Source organism: Rosa rugosa, chromosome 6, assembly GCF_958449725.1.
Source record: "Rosa rugosa chromosome 6, drRosRugo1.1, whole genome shotgun sequence".
NCBI classification, from domain to species: domain Eukaryota; kingdom Viridiplantae; phylum Streptophyta; class Magnoliopsida; order Rosales; family Rosaceae; genus Rosa; species Rosa rugosa.
In genome coordinates this window covers 36,304,473-36,322,598 of record NC_084825.1, presented here as the reverse complement: position 1 = coordinate 36,322,598, position 18,126 = coordinate 36,304,473, and the positions used below count along the sequence as shown (strand labels likewise).

The window sequence follows — 18,126 nt, the reverse complement described above, 5'->3', positions numbered from 1 at the left end:
GTCTTGTCCTCACTGGTGCGAGAGCTGTAAATCTGTAATGCGTAATTTTGAAGGTCTCTTAATGGGTTCGGTGGCTAGACATGGAGGGGTGTGATATTAAAACTATACTCGATTCTGCTTTAGATGATTTTTTTTTTCTCCTCTTATTATGGAATCTGATTGCCTAGACGTGGTGAAGCTCATTAATATGGGTGAGGCTTACTTACTAGGGTGTCATAATGGATGAGGTTTGACTTCTTTTACCTCAATTATACGTCTTAGAGTCTATTTTAAGTCTTGTGAGTATAATGATGCGACTAGTATAATTGCTCATTTTAGTGTTTAGGAAAGAGATTTTATTTAGTTAGAAGATGACCAACTTAAATTATATATTGGATGTATTGGAAATGACTTTTTTTTTTTTTTTTTATAGTTTTTCATGAAATTTCAAATCCTTCAATGTATGTTTCTTCTTTAAATTAATAGTGCGTACGGATAGTTGGATACCATCATTTCATTTCAAAAAAGAGTTAGAGGTTTTTAAAATTTAAAAGTGAGAACGAGAACCATAGGCTTTTGATGATCTAGGGAAAGTGTCGGGATAAATCCAAACTTGATTTTAGCCTTTTAGGTCGTGTTTGTTATGAGGGACTGGACGGGATTGGACGGGACTGGGTACCATAACACGAGGTAGCCCGTGTTTGGCAATAACCGGGACTGTGTTAAATGAGACTCTGCAGTCCCCAAAACCAGCCCACACCGTCTACGAGAGCGACGCCAAAACTAATGGGATTGTGGAAGCCGCTATTGTAGACGTCAAAATCCATTCTCGCTGGATCTGCTCTTCGCCTCAACCTCATCACTCTCTCTCTCTCTCTCATGTCATTCTTTTGCTTCAGCCTCCTTCAACACCTCTTATTCGGGTTCAATTTCATCTTCTCTCTCATTGCACTGATTATCTTTCACTCTCCCCTTCAATACTCTACCTTCTTCTTTCTCTATCTCCTTTATTATAGATGATTTGTTTATGGGTTGATATTATTTTAAGGATTTGGTGTCTGGGTAGCTTGATCTGCTGAGAATTTTGATCAATTTTGTGTCTGGGTAGCTTGACCAGGTAAGATTTGTGATCAATTTCACGTTTGTGCTATTTTGTTCTTCTGGTTTTTTTTTTCCTGGGTTTAAAGACTGGTTTTTTTTTTTTAAGGTTGAGTTTGTCTTTGTTTTTTGCATAGTTCCTCAAGGCTTGATTAATCATTAATTGAGTTGGTTCTCCTCTGTTAGTTTTCAACTCCACCAATCAATGCTTATTCTGGTGTTCTTCTTTCTTCTGTGGTTGTTCTTTCTTATTATCAGTTGGAGCACCAAACATGGATCAGGACTGTTATAGAAATAAGCCAAGTTATAAGAGTCCAGGACTCTTGTAGAAATTAAGGTGAAGGGTGATAGTCCGGTGAAACAAACACCCCCTTAAGGTACTTTTGTTGTTGCTCTGTGAGCAATTTGCTTCCAGACTAGAAGAACGTTAAAATTCTAGAATAAAATAAAAGTATTCTCCGCTCTCACGGCCCTAGGCCTATTATATGTGGATGCCAACTTTTTTTTCCTTTTTGGTTCAGATATAAAGAAGGAACCATAGTGCAATGTTGCTAAACTATGGGGGAGAATTCAGTGCACCGACGTGCACTTGTATCGTCGTAAATAGATGGTTAGATTATATTAAATACACTCTTAAATTATTAATAAAAATATTAATTATAAATATCAAAAGTTGAGATCATCTTATAAGTGTTGGATTATTTACACCGTCGGTGCATAGAATAATTTCCATATAACCTTGTATATGAAATTAGTGCAGGGTACGTGTGACCAAACTGATCAACAGCCAGGCAAATTTCAAAGAACCTTATCAAGTTGTAATTTTGAGGGGAGGATAGTTAATGGAGGACGCGACAAGGCTATTAATGAAGGATAAGTTGTTGACTTAGAGGAGCCATTCCATTTCCCCATTTGTGGATTCAAATATATTCTTCACCTTCCTGTACTTTTCTCCATTCAATAATCACTTGACGTGCGTCGAATTCCGTCGAGTCACATGATCATATTCATACCACGTGGAACTTCATCATTAAGGTGTCTGTTATTCCATAGGGATAGGTGCCCCCTCTCTAAGCTAGAGTAGGCAGATGAAGAAAAAAACATTAACCCTAGAAAATTTCCTATATATAGGACCTATGAAATTATCATCAGTTGGACTTTTGGAGTAGTAGTTACAATTTTTCATCACAAAGTTTTGAATTGAAAGAAAGATCGAGGTAAAACACTTCATGAGACGTCTGCTTATTTGGCATGAAACTTCATCAATGTGTTTTTTTTTCCTTCTTTGTTTTTGGTACCTTTTGGTTTGGTTGATTATATTTGGAGGCTTTTCTTTTATTTTCTTATTGTTTGTTTCATGACATTATTTGAGCTTCTCTGATTCCTACGCTAATGGACATTAGTCAACATAGCTACGACATTGTATTTTATTCTCTGACTAATAAACTAGCTTGGTTTTTTTTTTTAAAAAAAGTATTGTGAAATCTATAGAAGTCATTCATATAAAGTCTGTAGATTTTTACAAATCAGTAAAAAATCTATGCTAAAAGTCAATGGTTTTAAAAAATCAATAAAAGTCTATGAACTTTTTATAGAGTCCATGGACTTTTGAAAAAGTCTATCATTTAAAAAAAACTCCACACAAATCCAAATACAATACACCCCCCTTAATCTTGATGACTTTCAGTATTGCAAATTTTGAAGCAATGGGCTGCTCATTTTGAAGTCCAGCCCAAAAATGTACATCATGATCATCTTGGTATTACATTTGGGCTTTTCTCTTCTAGGTCCAAAGTAACACAAACTAGTGTGGAATGATAATAGATTAGACCTCGTTTGGTTCGCGGAATGAAAAGCTTGGGAAGGGAAAGTTTATCATTTCCTATGTTTGGCACGCCCAAGAAAATGAAATGAACAACTTTTCGGCATGAAGGGAATAGAGGGGGAAAGTGGATCATCCCACACCCCATGGGATTCATTTTCAATTCTCTCCTACTTTCCCTTATTAATTGCATACTTTAAATATTTTAAAGATTATTATTAGAAATTTATCCGATAAAATTTTGAATCTTGAATTGCTTATGTTTTGATATTAAGGATACTATTGGAAATTTGATGTTGCTTATTTTCCTATTCATGCACAAACCAAACATGGGAAAGGAAAATATAATATATTTTCAGATTAGTTTCCCGACATTCCCAAACATTGGTAGGGAAACTAGAGGTGCGTTTGGTGAAAAAATTGTGAAATTCGTAGGAATTTGTAAATGATGGAATCTACAACTCCATTAATCAAAAATTTCATTAATTGCGATTTCTATTGTGTGCTACAATTGAATTCTGAAATGACACCTAGTTTTGTGGAAATTGAAGTGAGGAATTCAGACAATGAATTCATTCAATTTTTTTCCACAGAGAAATTAAAAATTTCCAATATGAGAATGCCAAACGAGGAAATTAACTTATAGGAATTATGAAATCCTTATTTTCAATTAAAATCCATCATTTTTTCTCTCATCCAAACACACTCTAGTGGGAAATTTATTTTCCTTTGCTCATGGAAAAGACCAAGGAACTAATTTTCTTTCCGCAAATCAAATGAGGTTTGATCAAAGTAATGCATGGCCTTTAGATTAATGGGTTCTTTTAGTATTTTTTTATTGTTTTTGGGGTTGCGTGAAATTAGTTAGGGTGTAATGTTGATTTTAGTGATGTGGAATTAATAGTTGTCAGTGCGATTTTTGTCTGTTTTGGTGTTTTATTGGAGTTGTTGTTGTTGTGTCTTATTGAAATTAGCATCTTTTTTTATTTTTTGATGAAAGAAGTTAGGATCTTTGCTAGTAGCATTTGTTGAGTCTTTGATTTACAATTGATATTTATATACAATTGAATGATGGAATAAAGGAAGGAGAGAGAAGAAAGAACAAAAGCAAAGCTATATACACCCTTGCCACCACTAGGGCAGAAGTCTATCACGAAGTTGGATAGGGAAGGACGAAAGGATGAAAGGGAGAAGAAGAGAGAAGCGAGAGTCTCTCTCTCATTACTTCAGCAAGGCCAGACTGCCAGAGACTTTTAAAATTTAACAAAGTATTTGATATAAGTCATTGACAAAAGATGACTTAACTGACACATCATTTAAAGAATAAATTAATCATATAAGGCATAAATCTTACAAAAAAGGACGATTTTCCCTTCACTAGCCACATGTCATGAGTTAATTTACTTTTTTACCCTTAACTACTTCTTTTGACTCTTAATCCCTGTATGTTACTTTTTTTTTTTTTTAGAATAATCCTTTTATGTTACTTCTCAAAGGAAAAAAAAAATCTATTTCTTTTACACGTTCCTAAGAAAGAAAATCTCAGAGCTCTTCATCAAACTCCTTTTTCTTCTTTATTGCTGAACGTGTCCTTGGCTCAATGGCAACTTCATTTGCAGTAGCAGGAACAGTAGCAGGAGCAGTAGCAGTAGCAGGAGCAGGAGCAGTAGCAAGAGCAGGAGCAGGAGCAGTAGCAGTAGCAATTAGATATGTCAATCCATGAATGACATTGAAAACATAGAAAATCGCATTATTCCCATAGTAAGATTACCAAACCAGTAGCAAGATCACTCTTTTGCACCTACACGCAGTAGCATAAAGTTCATTAGATCATCTTGTCCATAGAAAATTGCATTAGGTACTGCATGTGGTATCCAAGAGCTGAATAATAGTTTTTAGTTTGCCAAATGAAGTAGCAATAGGATATTGGGTGCAGACATGCACAATGATGCTTAAAAACAGATAAAACTCGGTTCACCAAACAATAGCTAGTCACCTAAATTGCATAAATGAATCAACAGGAAAAAGGCACACATAATAGAATCACTTCTACCTCTAAAATAGAACAAAAACAAACTCATCTGTAGTTACATGTATGCTCTTTTACTTACGAATACCAGGCAGGTAAGTAGGTACATTTATCCCAATTTCTGATGCCTTCTAAAATTTAGGAGGCATACTCAGTAAACAAGAGAACCATGTCAGAGTACAGAATTCTAGCATTTCAAACACACCAAATTCTGGACTTAGAATCTCAATATGATTAACTGAGAATTAAAATGGAACAAAAACATTCTTATATAGCTAGCAATAAGCACAAGATTACTATTTTTTATAATTGACAACTAAGCCCTGCATACGCAGCAGAAATACTATGCATAATTTGCACAACCAAAAGCTCCCCAAAATAGCCATTTCCCATTAAGATTAATTTATACAGTTCTAAATTTCAACAATTGTTATGCACATAGATAAACCACACAACACATTAAAGGTTTAGAACAGGTGAAAGTATCAACCTAATAAAATCACATCTGAGTCCATATACGTCCCCAAAAAGCTCTCAGGCACTTACAAAAAGAAAATAATGGTTCAGAACAAGAAAGATTCTATGGCTTCATCATAATATAGATACTATATATAGTATAGCGTTCACAAAAAACTTCTTTCTGTGTTTTAAAGAAAGTAATATGCAAAGTATCAAAACAAACCTTCAAACAAAAGTTAGCAAGACATCAGATAAATGTAGTACTTCAATGTGTAAATTGTGCATCATGTATTTTCATCTTATGTGTCACATGCAATTAAAATCTCACCAAATAAAATGCAAACATTTAACAATCCCAACTAACAGAAAAGTATCAATTCCTGTAATACAATGCCACGACATCACAATTTCTGAGAGACTAAAAGCTTCGTTAATCATGATATTCAATCCACTCTAGCAATGACACAGAGCATCCTATCAGAACTAGTATAAAATCTCAATACCCCCTTCTTCTCATGCAAAATTGCTCGATTTACAAAATCCTACCTCCAAATCAATACAAAAACACCATCCACATCCTTTTAATACCATTCAAATTGTTAAACCCTAAAAGCCCCAAATAACACAATCCATGACACCCATCCCCGATTGAAAACAGCAAACAGCACAAACTCAAACTCCTCTCACCGAAACCACAACAAACCTCTCCATGGTTTCAGGACTGTCAGGTCCTGAAGAGAAAATTGAGTACCGAAAAACTCACATAAGCACCAACCAACAATACCATTGAAACAAGGACTTACCTTATTGACCTTTATTGAAGCCAAATTCGAGCTGAGCACGGATTTGAATCCTAGCTGCTACTGCTTCAGAGATTTTGCAGATTTAGGCCTGTGAAATCTGAAATTTGAGCTCGGATTAACATATTGCTACCGCTTTTACATGGAATCAAAGAAAAATTCATGAACCAAAAGTTTGAAATTGAAGAAAAACTTACTCTGCTGCTATGTTGGCTCTGTCGCTGGGGTTTTGGGTTTCTATTTTGGGGTTTACGTTTTTGGGTGTTAGGTATTGGGTCAGTGTCATGTGCGTAAATTTTGATGAAAATTGAGCATTTTGGTCATTTTTCATTAAAATTCGGAGTCAGACCTATTTCATTTGGTTTTAGGCTTGGGCTCGTGTCCTTATTTGTATAAATCTATTTGAAGGTGAGTTTTCTGTGTTTACATCTTTGGTCTGGTGCTAATGTGTAATTTTCTATTTTAAATTTTGAAAGTTCTTGAATGGTACCTTGAGTACTATAAATTATAAGTTTAAAATATTTAGTCCAAAAACCCTAGATGCTACTTTCTCTTTTTCCATTTAAGTACTTATGTGTCCTTTGTTATCGATACTCTCATTTTTCATGTGTGGGCTTCTGGTCTAATCCCAAACTAGTTCAGATTAAGTAGAATCTACATAATTAAGAAATCTTGAAATAGTATTTGAGTTAACACGTGATCAACTTAACAGAAAATTTGAAGGAAGTACCAGAATGATGAAGAGACGGCCAATAGTGCACTAGTTTGATATAGAGATAAATTAGTTTCGATACATAAATAAACTAGTTTGATATAAAAGAAGGCTAATTTGAGATCAAATCAAACTAGTCTACTAATACATGAAGTCAATTTACCTTTGTATCAAATTAGAGTTAGTTTGGGATTGCTGTGACTTTAAAAAAAAACTGCTGCTACTGTGTTGTGAGAATAATCAGTTGTGAATTAAAACAGTTTCGTGTTTGGTAAATAATATTTTTAAAAGTGCTATAAGTACATAAAACAACTGCAGAGTGTGTTTTGATCCACAGCAGCTTCTAAAAGCAACCTCTGGGCTGCTTCTAAAATCTGTTGCCAGTGACTTATAACTTCCAATTAAAGCTGTTTTTTATTTATTTACTAAACATAATAAAATCTAAAATTTTAAACAAAAGCTGATTTTTTTAAAAGCGAAGCAATCATAAACGAGGCCTTAACATACTCGACATATCAATATACACGCTCCTGATCCCTTGGTCAGCAACTGACCATTGAAATCAGACGGCTGATAGATAAGTGATGAAATCTGAGTTGAGTTCTGTCAGCTGTCCGATTGAAATCGGACGGTGACTGACCAAATGATCCCTGATCAGTTGCTGACCAGGGGAACGAGACTCTCAATATACAATAGTACTTTTCACTGTGCTTTAGATTTGCTTTAGATATTTTTCTCATAAAACTAACTACGTGTACGGTGGATTATGGTCTGTTACAGTCGAATCCGTCACGGCTCATAGCCATGGAAAAGGACCGTTCATATCTTACGGCACAAATAACTGTATCTCGCATCTTTAAACCTCACCACGGGTTGTCTCCCCCGCCACTCCAACTGTCTCTCTCTCCCGAGAAAACTGTGCAAAAATGGAGACAACCAATCTCACCTTTCCCGATCACTTCCTCACTTCTCTTAAACACTCTCCAATACACTAGAAACATCTCACAAAACCCAAAATGGCACTGCCCTCACTTCAAGTATTCCATTGCTTGACGCCGCGGCCACCCAGTAATGGTTGCAAAACGACAATGGCTACGTTGTCGTCGGCCGGTGGGAAGACCATGCTGAGGTTCTCTCCGGGGGTTTGGGGATCGGCGGAGTTTGATTCGTGCCGGTTGAGGGTGGTGGGTGGTGGAAAGTATCGGACTTTGGCGGTGGTGAGTGAGGAGGGGACTGAGGTGGAGAATGGTGGTGACGAGCAGGTATGGATATGATTGCTTTGTTTTGAATTCTGGGTGTTTTGGTTTGTAAAGATTGGAAATTTTGGAGTGTGAGGTTTTGAGTTTGGATTTTTGAAAGTTGTTCTGGGTTTGTGATAGGTTGAAGAGTTGGGACAAAAGGTTCCGGAGCGTGATTTTACTGGGACTCCTTATGTTCCTATATATGTGATGCTACCAGTGAGTTTTCTAACACTAATGTAGTAATGTTCATTGTGAGATTGTAAACTGTAGTCAATTAAGAACATTGATTATAAGAATACTCTTGTCGAATTGTTAAGAGTGTCGATCAGAATCATTGATCAAGTGAAGTCATATTCTGTATGTATGCTCCTGATGAACAATGTGGCTACATGTACTTGTTGGGTCAATGGAACATGTGTACAAAATCACCGCTGTTGTTCATTAGTCTTCTTTTGATACTGTTTTATTAGTAGTTATGGCTAAATAGTAGTTGTTCTTCTCATGTTTCATGTTGAAATTGGCAGTTGGGTGTCATCAATATGAATAGTGAGCTAGTTGAGCCAGAAGTTCTGATGGATCAACTGCGGGTACTGAAGTCCGTTGGTGTTGATGGTGTTATGGTTGATTGCTGGTGGGGAATAGTTGAGGCGCATAATCCACAAGCATATAATTGGAGTGGCTACAAGAAACTCTTCCAGATTGTGCGTGATCTGAACCTTAAGTTACAGGTGAGTCGTACATACTTTTACCAGCATTTATTTTTTCTATTTGGGTATATATTGCAACCTTTCTTTGGTTCTTTCCTTTCTTTTTTTCTCAGAAATGATTTGATACACACAAGAGATTCATTGTGTGATTTGTATCAAACAGATTTGTATTAATAGTTGTGAACTTGTGATTAGTAAATACTTCACTACTCCTTAGTTAAGTATTCTTGCTTGGATTTTCGAATAGCTAACCTAGGAAGAATTTGCTTTTGTATATCAGCTTGTGGGACGGCCTTTATATATTTTTGCTGAAAAGTGTGTTTGTTTTCATTGTTGTACCCTCTGTTTTTGTAGGTTGTAATGTCATTTCATGAATGTGGAGGCAATGTTGGGGATGATGTACATATCCCACTTCCTCACTGGGTGACAGAAATTGGTCAAAAAAATCCTGATATATATTTTACTAACAGAGAAGGGCAACGGAACGTGGAATGCCTCACGTGGGGAATTGATAAGGAGCGTGTCTTAAGAGGCCGGACTGCTGTTGAGGTATAACATTCTAACTATGTTATGCTGGTCATTTTTATTTACTATGGACTGTCTTTGCTCCGTTTCTATATTTGGACTTGTTTTAGTTTAGAAAGAAACTATTTCTAAGCCTTTCTCAACTTGTATGCCTTGTGTATCCTAAGAACCATTCCTTTCTAATGCTACGGGAAGCAACAACCCTCATTTTAGAAAATGTCTCTTAAGACATATCTGCTGTTTGATGCAGAACTCAATCTCTGAGCTTCATTTACCTTTGCAGGTTTACTTTGATTACATGAGGAGCTTCAGGGTCGAATTTGATGAATTTTTTGCGGAAGGAATAATCTCAGAGATTGAAGTTGGTTTAGGTCCTTGCGGAGAGTTACGGTATCCTTCTTATCCAGCACAGCATGGTTGGAGATATCCTGGTAGTGGTGAATTTCAGGTACATCAATAAATGGTGCTCATTCCACTTTTCATTATTGGAACAGCTAAGATGTTGGCATTCAAGATAACTGTGACTGATAGTTATTACTAAATGTTAACTTAATAGGCCTTTATTATTCTATCATTATGACCTAAAGCCAGTTACACGTTTTATTACTTGTCTCTACACTACTCAATAGATCTCTGATTCAACCTGGTTCAATGCAGTGTTATGATCGGTACTTGATGGAGAATCTGAGAAAGGCTGCAGAGACAAGGGGGCACTCCTTCTGGGCCAGAGCACCGGATAATGCTGGTTCTTACAATTCCCAACCACAAGACACAGGGTTTTTCCGCGACGGAGGTGATTATGATAGCTACTATGGCAGATTCTTCCTTAATTGGTATTCCAATGTTTTGGTGGATCATGGTGATCGTGTACTTTCTCTGGCCAATTTAGCTTTTGAAGGCAGTTGCATTGCTGCAAAGGTGAGTGACTTTCTTGGAGATTAGTTTTTCTGGGTTTCTTTTTTGTGATGTTTCTTTATTTGAATTATGAACAGCTATCAGGTATTCATTGGTGGTACAAGACTGCCAGCCATGCTGCTGAATTAACTGCTGGATTTTATAATCCATGCAATCGTGATGGGTATGCTCCAATTGCAGCGATGTTTAAAAAGCATGCGGCTGCCTTGAATTTCACGTGTGTTGAATTGCGCACATCAAACCAGCAGGAGGACTTTCCAGAAGCAATGGCAGACCCTGAGGGATTAGTTTGGCAGGTACCAAGCACTGAAACTCCTCTGTAACTCACTACTTCCAGGCTTATAAGAGAGTGTGAATAAATGTTTAGATATAAACAACTATTAGGAACATTAGGAGGAGAGCTTGAGAAGGATCATTTGATTTTCCGGGCTGGATATGCCTGCTTCTTTATTCCCTTTCTAGGGGCATGTATAGTATCTGAGTCTTTATTCCCTTTTTACATAATGATTCTTCTCATATTCAGTTCACTCTCTGTAGAAGTTAATTTACTCTTAGAAGTAACAGTCTACAAACAACTTTTTCAGACTTTATAACTGATATGGCCAAGCAGCACCATTTCAAGGGTGGTGCGTTTGTTTGTTACATGTTAAATGGTTTTAAATCCGTCGGTGTTTATGCATATTCTACCCAGCAATGTTATTCATGAAGGCATTTAATTAATTTTTCATAACTGTACTCAGGTGCTGAATGCTGCATGGGATGCCAACATTCCAGTTGCTAGTGAGAATGCTCTTAATTGCCATGATAGAGAAGGCTACAACAAGATATTGGAAAATGCTAAACCACTGAATGATCCAGATGGTAGGCATTTGTCGGCATTTACCTACCTCAGGTTAAGCCCAGTTCTCCTGGAGAAGCATAACTTTATGGAGTTTGAACGATTTGTCAAGAAAATGCATGGTACTATTCTTCTTCTACACTGCTAAATACGCAAAAGCATGAGCAACACATGCACAGGCAGAAACTTCTGTTTCATTTCATGAAGTTGTTTTCATGCATGCTTTGCCAAAGCATACATCATCTATGCTCTGTGGTGCCTGTTCCTTTTTGAATTTTCATTTTGAATAACTATTGATGATAATGAGATCATTCATTATAGCCTTACAATCATTCATTATAGCCTTACAATCATTCTTTCCTGTTCCATATTCTCTTGTCCTCTGATATCTCTTATTTTGTGCACTGCATTTTTTTGGATACATTACCTATCATAGGTCAATCATCGTCTATGCCTGTCGCTACAAGACATGATAACTCACATAATGGACTGCTTTCTTTGTTTTTTCTGTTTGGCCTGATCTCATAGTGTAAATCTTGATTTATGCTCGTCTTATCTCCAATACACTTGCAATTGCAGGAGAAGCTGCTCCAGATGTCCGGATTAATTCAAATGAAGAGCACGCCGAGGACTCATCTGCAATTCAACAGTAGTTTAATACTGAAATATGGAAATAAATGAGTGTATAGCATTATACAGGTTTGGTCACCAGCTGATCCAACCGTGGTAACTTGTTCCGGGATCAGTTAATAATCCCCAACAAAATTTAGATGAACTGCTTCCACTATAATGGTTACTCTTCATTACAAATGTCTGTAGCTTGCAGTTGTTCAAAAAACAAATAAATGTACTAAGAATCTATTAATTATATGAAAACAGAGATGAGAAATTATCAGAATCAATGTAGTCCAAAGTGGTATAGCTGTATAGGGCAAACAAAAAACACGGACTTGCAAGTGATCCCAGATGAGCTTAACTGTTGCTCATATTAAGGGCTCAAACTCTGATAACCCTGGAAGTTCTTTACCAATTAGAGCTGATTAGTGCTTTCTCCGGTAGCATTTTGGTAGTGTTTTGGAGAAACAGTTAAAAGTGCCTTTCGGTTTATGGAAACACTCTAATACTCACTAACTAGTTTTGGTCTAGTGGATAAGACATTTCTCTTTAACACAATGTTGATAGAGGTTTCAAGTTCGAATTTCCTATCTCCGTTAATTAAAAAGAAAACGCACTACAACACAGAATTCATCGAGATCGTTCAACGATATGGAAATCTTTACTGTTAGATTGAGATGTAACGATGTGAAGCACGGTAAAAAAAAAAAAATTAACTAACAGTAAAATATTCTAGAAGGTTACTGACACTCTCGGTCAGAAATCTACTGAACTAATCCAGGACAAAGCCAAGTACAGTTCACGTGAATTACCCGCCGGGACACAAGGCCCACCCAATCAGCCCACGCTCCCGCCACGTGCGACACGTGTCTCTCCACACGCGCAAAGCGTGAAAGGGTTGGGGCGACCCGCGTGGGGAGAGAGAGGTGAACACGCCTGGTCCGTGCCAAAAACAGAACACGCTTACACTCACACGCGTGAGAATTCCAAACCCCGCCTCCTCCTCACATGCTCGCACGCTTTTCTCCTTCTCCGCCCCGACCCGACCCGACCGTCTCCGCCCTCCTCCGTCCTCCTCTCTCCGGGGCCCGGTTCGTTTCGGTTAAACCAACCCGCGCTAGGTCTCCGGCCGCCGGAATTTCGGGTTTCTGGAGAAGAATTGAGCACGGATCGGGTGGTTTGAGGTCCGAAAGAGCACGAGGAAGTGGAATCGGAGGAGTTTTTGGCCGGAGTAGAGTCGATTGGAGGTTCAGTGATCTGAGCTGAGCTGAATTTTGAAGGTAGTTGATTTCGTAATTTGTGAGATTTTTGATTTGAGTAAATTAAGAAGCTGTTTTTGGTGAGTGTGTGAGAATAATTGGATTGAAAGTGAAGAGAGAATAAATCAATGTTTGGTTGATGAGAAAAGCTTAAGCAAAAAAGCATAAACAGTATAAAATTGAGTATCTATTCCTTTTGTTTTCATGAAAGTCAACTCATTTAGTTCTAATCCAGTCAATGCAGTATTTTCTATTTTTTTTTTCTGTGATTCTAGTTGAATTGAACTGTTTTGCTTTATTTTGAGGTTAAAAACTGTTAATTTTTGTTAGTGTGGAATATGGTTAAGTACTTAAAAGTGGCTGAAGTTCTGATTTTGTTATACTCAACAGGATTGTGGAAGCATTGGTTAAGTTTTTGTTGTAATTATGCGGTAATTTGGGCGGTAATGATGAGGTTTATGAGAAGAGGATAAAGGAACGAGGATAATTCAGGGGTTGATAGTGTAGGTTTTGAGGGGATTATGGCGACAGATATGCAGAGGTTAATTGGGACGAGTGAAGAAGATGATGAGGAAGAAATGGACATGGATGTGAAAGAAGAGGGAGATGGTGATGATGACGAAGATGTTGAGAAGCATGTTGATGCGAGCCCGATGATGATCGGGGTTGATGGAGGGATGGTAACAAGTAGTAGTAATAATAACCGGTTTCAACAGCACCAGCAAATGCAAGAAGTGGGGACCCCTGGTGGGGGAGGAGCTAGGAGGTGTAGACCGTTAGAAGAGAAAGAGAGAACCAAGATAAGAGAGCGGCAGCGCAGGGCGATCACTGCAAAGATCTTAGCAGGGCTACGGAGGCATGGAAATTATAATCTCAGAGTCAGGGCTGATATCAATGATGTAATTGCGGCTTTGGCTAGGGAAGCTGGCTGGGTTGTTCTTCCGGATGGAACCACTTATCCTTCAAACTCTCAGGTACTTCTCTCTCAATGAAGAAGCTTAGTTTAGATGTTTTGAAAAAAATTGGCAGCGTTTATGAACATGAAAGCACCACTGAATAAAAGTATGGAAAATGTTGTTGTCAGTTCTTAAACGTGAGGAAGACAGTAGTAAATGTTGTTAGGTTTTGACCTCCTTAATGCAGCTGAGGTAGACATAAACATATTGTGATTCTCATTTTTAACAAATTTCAGAAAAAATAAACAAAATCAAAGCATTTTCTCTTCAACTGTTTCAGGGCCCAAGGCCTGCTGGTGTTAGTTCTACAGCGGTCACTTCATCATCTTCCCAAATGATGTCCCAAACAACTCCGGTGTCCCTTAAAGGAGTTGCCTCTGGCTATCAAAGCTCTGTGGAGCATAATGCAGGTCACATGAAAAGTGTTTTTATGCCTGCTTCATCACCTTATGATCTTCCATCAATCATCACAGGAGATGGAGGAGATCAAACACAGAGTCATCCTCTTGTTGGTGGCTCCATGGATAATGTTGGGGACAAGCAGGTACAAACATTTCAGAGTTGTTTTACTCCATTATGTAATGCATCACCATCAAGCATTGGCTGCATTGAGCTATGTGTGGCATATACAGGGGACAGGTGTGAGTGAAATGTGTGGCAATCCATGTCATGCAAGTAGCACTTTCCGAAGGAAAGTAATTATGTGAAGAAGTTCTGATCAAGTTAATATAGAGATATAGACTGTAATGATTTTATGGGGTTTCTATCACACGCGCACACAGAAACACTTATGGACACCCTCCCTGGTTGCACATCTTTAGCAGGAAAAGGGTACTGTTGCGCGTAAGTTTAGCAGAGAGTGTGTGCGCGCGTGCGCATGTATATATGTGTATACATCTCTTTCTTGGTACGCTGTTACCGATTAGCTGAATTTTCTACATGGATAATGTTCCTCTTACTTAATTATTTTATCACTGACATCTTTAGCAAACTTATGAAGTGCCTTGAGAAAAGATAATATTTAAAATGCCCTACCCTCGTGAACTAGCAAAAGTTTGTTGATGTATACCTTCTTCATACAGTTGAACTGAAATTTACTAACAATCCATAAGGACAGAAGTTCTATTTCTTATTAAATTTATCTACTTTGTTATAGTTTTATTGTTTGAATTTTAAATATAGCTTCACATGTTCGGCAGTATCACATGCTTTGACACTTACAATTCTATATTGTAGATTGTTGACGTGCCCCAGAAGTTACCAGAACGTGATTTTGCCAACACGGCTTACATTCCAGTTTATGTTATGCTGCCAGTGAGTTTTGCTGTTAGATTATTGGTTTTCTATTTCTTGATGCCTTCTATTTCTGCACTATATATCGTGCTAGAAAATTGTTTAAGTTTTGCATGATAGATATTATTGCTTTTAGGCCTGGTGTCTAATCTATATGTCTCTTTATCTTATCTTTTTGGTGGCAGCTAGGTGTCATTAATATGAAGTGTGAACTGGTTGATCCAGATGGCCTATTAAAGCAGCTAAGGGTATTGAAATCAGTTAATGTTGATGGTGTTATGGTTGATTGCTGGTGGGGGATAGTAGAGGGACATGCTCCACTGGAGTATAACTGGAATGGATATAAGAGACTCTTTCAGATGGTGCGCGACCTAAAGCTGAAGTTGCAGGTCAGTTTTTAGATGGAAAAGTTGTTTTTCTTGCAGTAGCTTTGTGCTCTCAGTGGTCATAACAGTTCCTCTTGGTAGTTATCCTGTTTGGTCATTCTCAACGTTAGAGACCAAGTCTTTAGTGTGAGGACTAAGGACATTGCTTGTCTTTATCATACCTTTAATCTGGAGATAATTTATTCATTTAAGCACTGTTGCTTTGTTAACTCTTCTTGAAGTTCCTTCTTGGCCTCACGGGCAACTCTGCTCTTTCAGGTTGTGATGTCATTTCATGAATGTGGAGGCAATGTGGGTGATGATGTATGTATTACACTACCCCATTGGGTGGCTGAAATTGGTAGAAGTAACCCTGACATATTTTTCACTGATAGAGCAGGAAGACGTAACCCTGAATGCCTATCATGGGGAATAGACAAGGAACGAGTTTTAAGAGGCCGGACTGCTGTTGAGGTATTATAATCAGATATGATTAATATTAGGCGATAATCTTTGTACCTGCAGTCTGTCTTATAATTGGTACCGATCATGCTCTTTGTAGATCATGCTCTTTGTAGATAACACTATGTATGTCAATTGGTATCATGGTTGTATTCTATAATAATGCACCGTGTTTTCAGGGGTGGTCCTATCCTATGTGATAAGCATCAAAATGTTATTGCTTTTAACTAATGCAATACTAATGCAGGTATACTTTGACTGCATGAGAAGCTTCCGTGTAGAGTTTGACGAGTTCTTTCAAGATGGCATTATCTCCATGATTCAAGTTGGACTAGGTCCATGTGGCGAACTAAGATTCCCATCTTGTACTGTAAAGCATGGTTGGCGATATCCAGGCATTGGTGAATTTCAGGTAACTTATTGAATAGTGATATCTTTTTATCAGGTGAATGAGACTGTCAATTTCCTCAGAACTGGCACTGTATCTTTGCAGTATGCTTTCTTGACTATCAACTTTTAAAATCTTGCAGTGTTATGATCAGTATTTGCTGAAAAGTCTGAGAAAGGCAGCAGAAGCAAGGGGACACTCCTTCTGGGGTAGAGGTCCAGATAATGCAGGTTCTTATAATTCGCGGCCACATGAATCCGGTTTCTTTTGCGATGGAGGAGATTATGATGGCTACTATGGCAGGTTCTTCCTTAATTGGTACTCCCGAGTTTTAGTTGATCATGGTGATCGAGTGCTTTCTCTAGCAAAGCTAGCGTTTGACAGCACCTGCATTGCTGCAAAGGTCAGTTTAGCTTCTCATCATTTGAACATGCATCAAAGATGAATTTTGAAGACTTCTACTTGATTTGAATCCTTTTGGATGCTAGAAGTTATTTGGCTAGTCATGGCTTGATCAAGTCGGTTGCTATATTTTAATTGCTAAGCAGCTATCAGGTATTCACTGGTGGTACAAGACACCTAGTCATGCTGCTGAGCTGACTGCTGGCTTCTATAATCCATGCAACCGAGATGGTTATGCTGCAATTATGATGATGCTAAAGAAGCATGGTGCTTCTTTAAACCTCGTATGCACTCAATTGAATACGTTAGACCAGAATATTGACTTCCAAGAGGCAATGGGAGATCCTGAGGGTTTATTTTGGCAAGTAAGCATAAAAAGTTATCTAAATACCTTATATTATTGATTTCATATTTACCTTTCTGATCCAAGTTCAACAATTTGATATTCTCTTAAGTAGAAAAGGGGGCTTCTTATGGAATATAGAAGTCTCTCTCGCTGGAATGGGGAGGTTGTGAAAGTTGCACCATAGATTGAAAAATGCATGTATGCAGTGGAAGTCCTTGTAAATAAACATCACATCCTTTCCTTTCAGGTGCTGAATGCTGCATGGGATGTTTGCGTACCAGTTTCTAGTGAGAATGCTCTTTTATGTCATAATCGTGTCGGATACAACAAGATATTGGATAATTCCAAGCCCTTGACTGATCCAGATGGAAGGCATTTGTCATCTTTTACCTACCTTAGGCTCAGTCCGCTTCTAATGGAAAGACATAACTTCATGGAATTTGACCGATTTGTTAAGAGAATGCATGGTATGGCCTCTTTTACTTTTACTTGTTATTTTCCCAAATTAAATATACTCAGCATTTATCAAAACACTCGAATTAAATTACTTTACACTTTACATTCTTCATCAGTTGTAACGTTTCATTTTCTCTGCAGGGGAAGCTGTTCTTGATCTCCATGTATAGCAAGTAGAGACAGTCCAGATAGTGATTATTGATGGCTATTAAAGGAAGAGGTTTCTCTAGGTAGTGTATTATTCAGTATAAACATTTATTGTAGCCCACGAAATGTTGGGTTCCCATTATTCCAGATGAGGCTATTAGTACAATTATTAGTCAGTTAATACAGTTGATAGGACAGTGACCAACAATGAGATTGAACTATTCTGTAATCAGACAACACAAACCGTGACTGGTATGTAAGAGTAATTTAAATGTAAAATCTTAGTCATTTGCACAGTCGGTGCTAGAATCT

The 18,126-nt window shown here is 37.6% G+C and overlaps 2 protein-coding genes and 1 long non-coding RNA gene across 4 annotated transcripts; all 3 read left to right on the top strand.

Moving 5' to 3' along the window:
- Window positions 1–614: 614 nt before the first annotated feature.
- Window positions 615–2,297, top strand: LOC133718804 (uncharacterized). Of its 2 annotated transcripts, XR_009850588.1 has the most exons (4): window positions 615–1,096; window positions 1,336–1,454; window positions 1,599–1,687; window positions 1,833–2,297. It is a non-coding gene; the product is annotated as an uncharacterized LOC133718804 (long non-coding RNA). The 2 variants fall into 2 exon arrangements; XR_009850587.1 differs by having other exon boundaries at window positions 1,599–2,297.
- A 5,453-nt stretch (window positions 2,298–7,750) lies between these two features.
- LOC133715978 (beta-amylase 2, chloroplastic) lies at window positions 7,751–12,023 on the top strand. Its single transcript, XM_062142701.1, has 9 exons — window positions 7,751–8,161; window positions 8,279–8,356; window positions 8,665–8,868; window positions 9,202–9,396; window positions 9,656–9,820; window positions 10,030–10,290; window positions 10,365–10,583; window positions 11,028–11,247; window positions 11,705–12,023. The coding sequence occupies exons 1-9, from the start codon at window positions 7,916–7,918 to the stop codon at window positions 11,776–11,778; spliced, it is 1,662 nt and encodes a 553-aa protein (XP_061998685.1). The 5' UTR covers window positions 7,751–7,915; the 3' UTR covers window positions 11,779–12,023.
- A 508-nt stretch (window positions 12,024–12,531) lies between these two features.
- Window positions 12,532–18,110, top strand: LOC133715977 (beta-amylase 7). The gene is made up of 11 exons (XM_062142700.1): window positions 12,532–13,020; window positions 13,390–13,973; window positions 14,236–14,499; window positions 15,192–15,269; window positions 15,434–15,637; window positions 15,893–16,087; window positions 16,323–16,487; window positions 16,606–16,866; window positions 17,012–17,230; window positions 17,459–17,678; window positions 17,809–18,110. Exons 2-11 carry the CDS (start codon window positions 13,521–13,523, stop codon window positions 17,835–17,837), a joined length of 2,088 nt encoding a protein of 695 aa, XP_061998684.1. The 5' UTR covers window positions 12,532–13,020; window positions 13,390–13,520; the 3' UTR covers window positions 17,838–18,110.
- The last annotated feature ends 16 nt before the right edge of the window (window positions 18,111–18,126 follow it).

Coding starts and splice junctions, on each gene's coding strand:
- LOC133715978 (XM_062142701.1), top strand. CDS start 7,916: ATGGCACTGCCCTCACTTCAAGTATTCCATTGCTTGACGCCGCGGCCA. Junction 9,821..10,029: donor CTGGTAGTGGTGAATTTCAG/GTACATCAATAA, acceptor GGTTCAATGCAG/TGTTATGATCGGTACTTGAT. Junction 10,291..10,364: donor GCAGTTGCATTGCTGCAAAG/GTGAGTGACTTT, acceptor AATTATGAACAG/CTATCAGGTATTCATTGGTG.
- LOC133715977 (XM_062142700.1), top strand. CDS start 13,521: ATGGCGACAGATATGCAGAGGTTAATTGGGACGAGTGAAGAAGATGAT. Junction 13,974..14,235: donor CTTATCCTTCAAACTCTCAG/GTACTTCTCTCT, acceptor CAACTGTTTCAG/GGCCCAAGGCCTGCTGGTGT. Junction 14,500..15,191: donor ATAATGTTGGGGACAAGCAG/GTACAAACATTT, acceptor TCTATATTGTAG/ATTGTTGACGTGCCCCAGAA.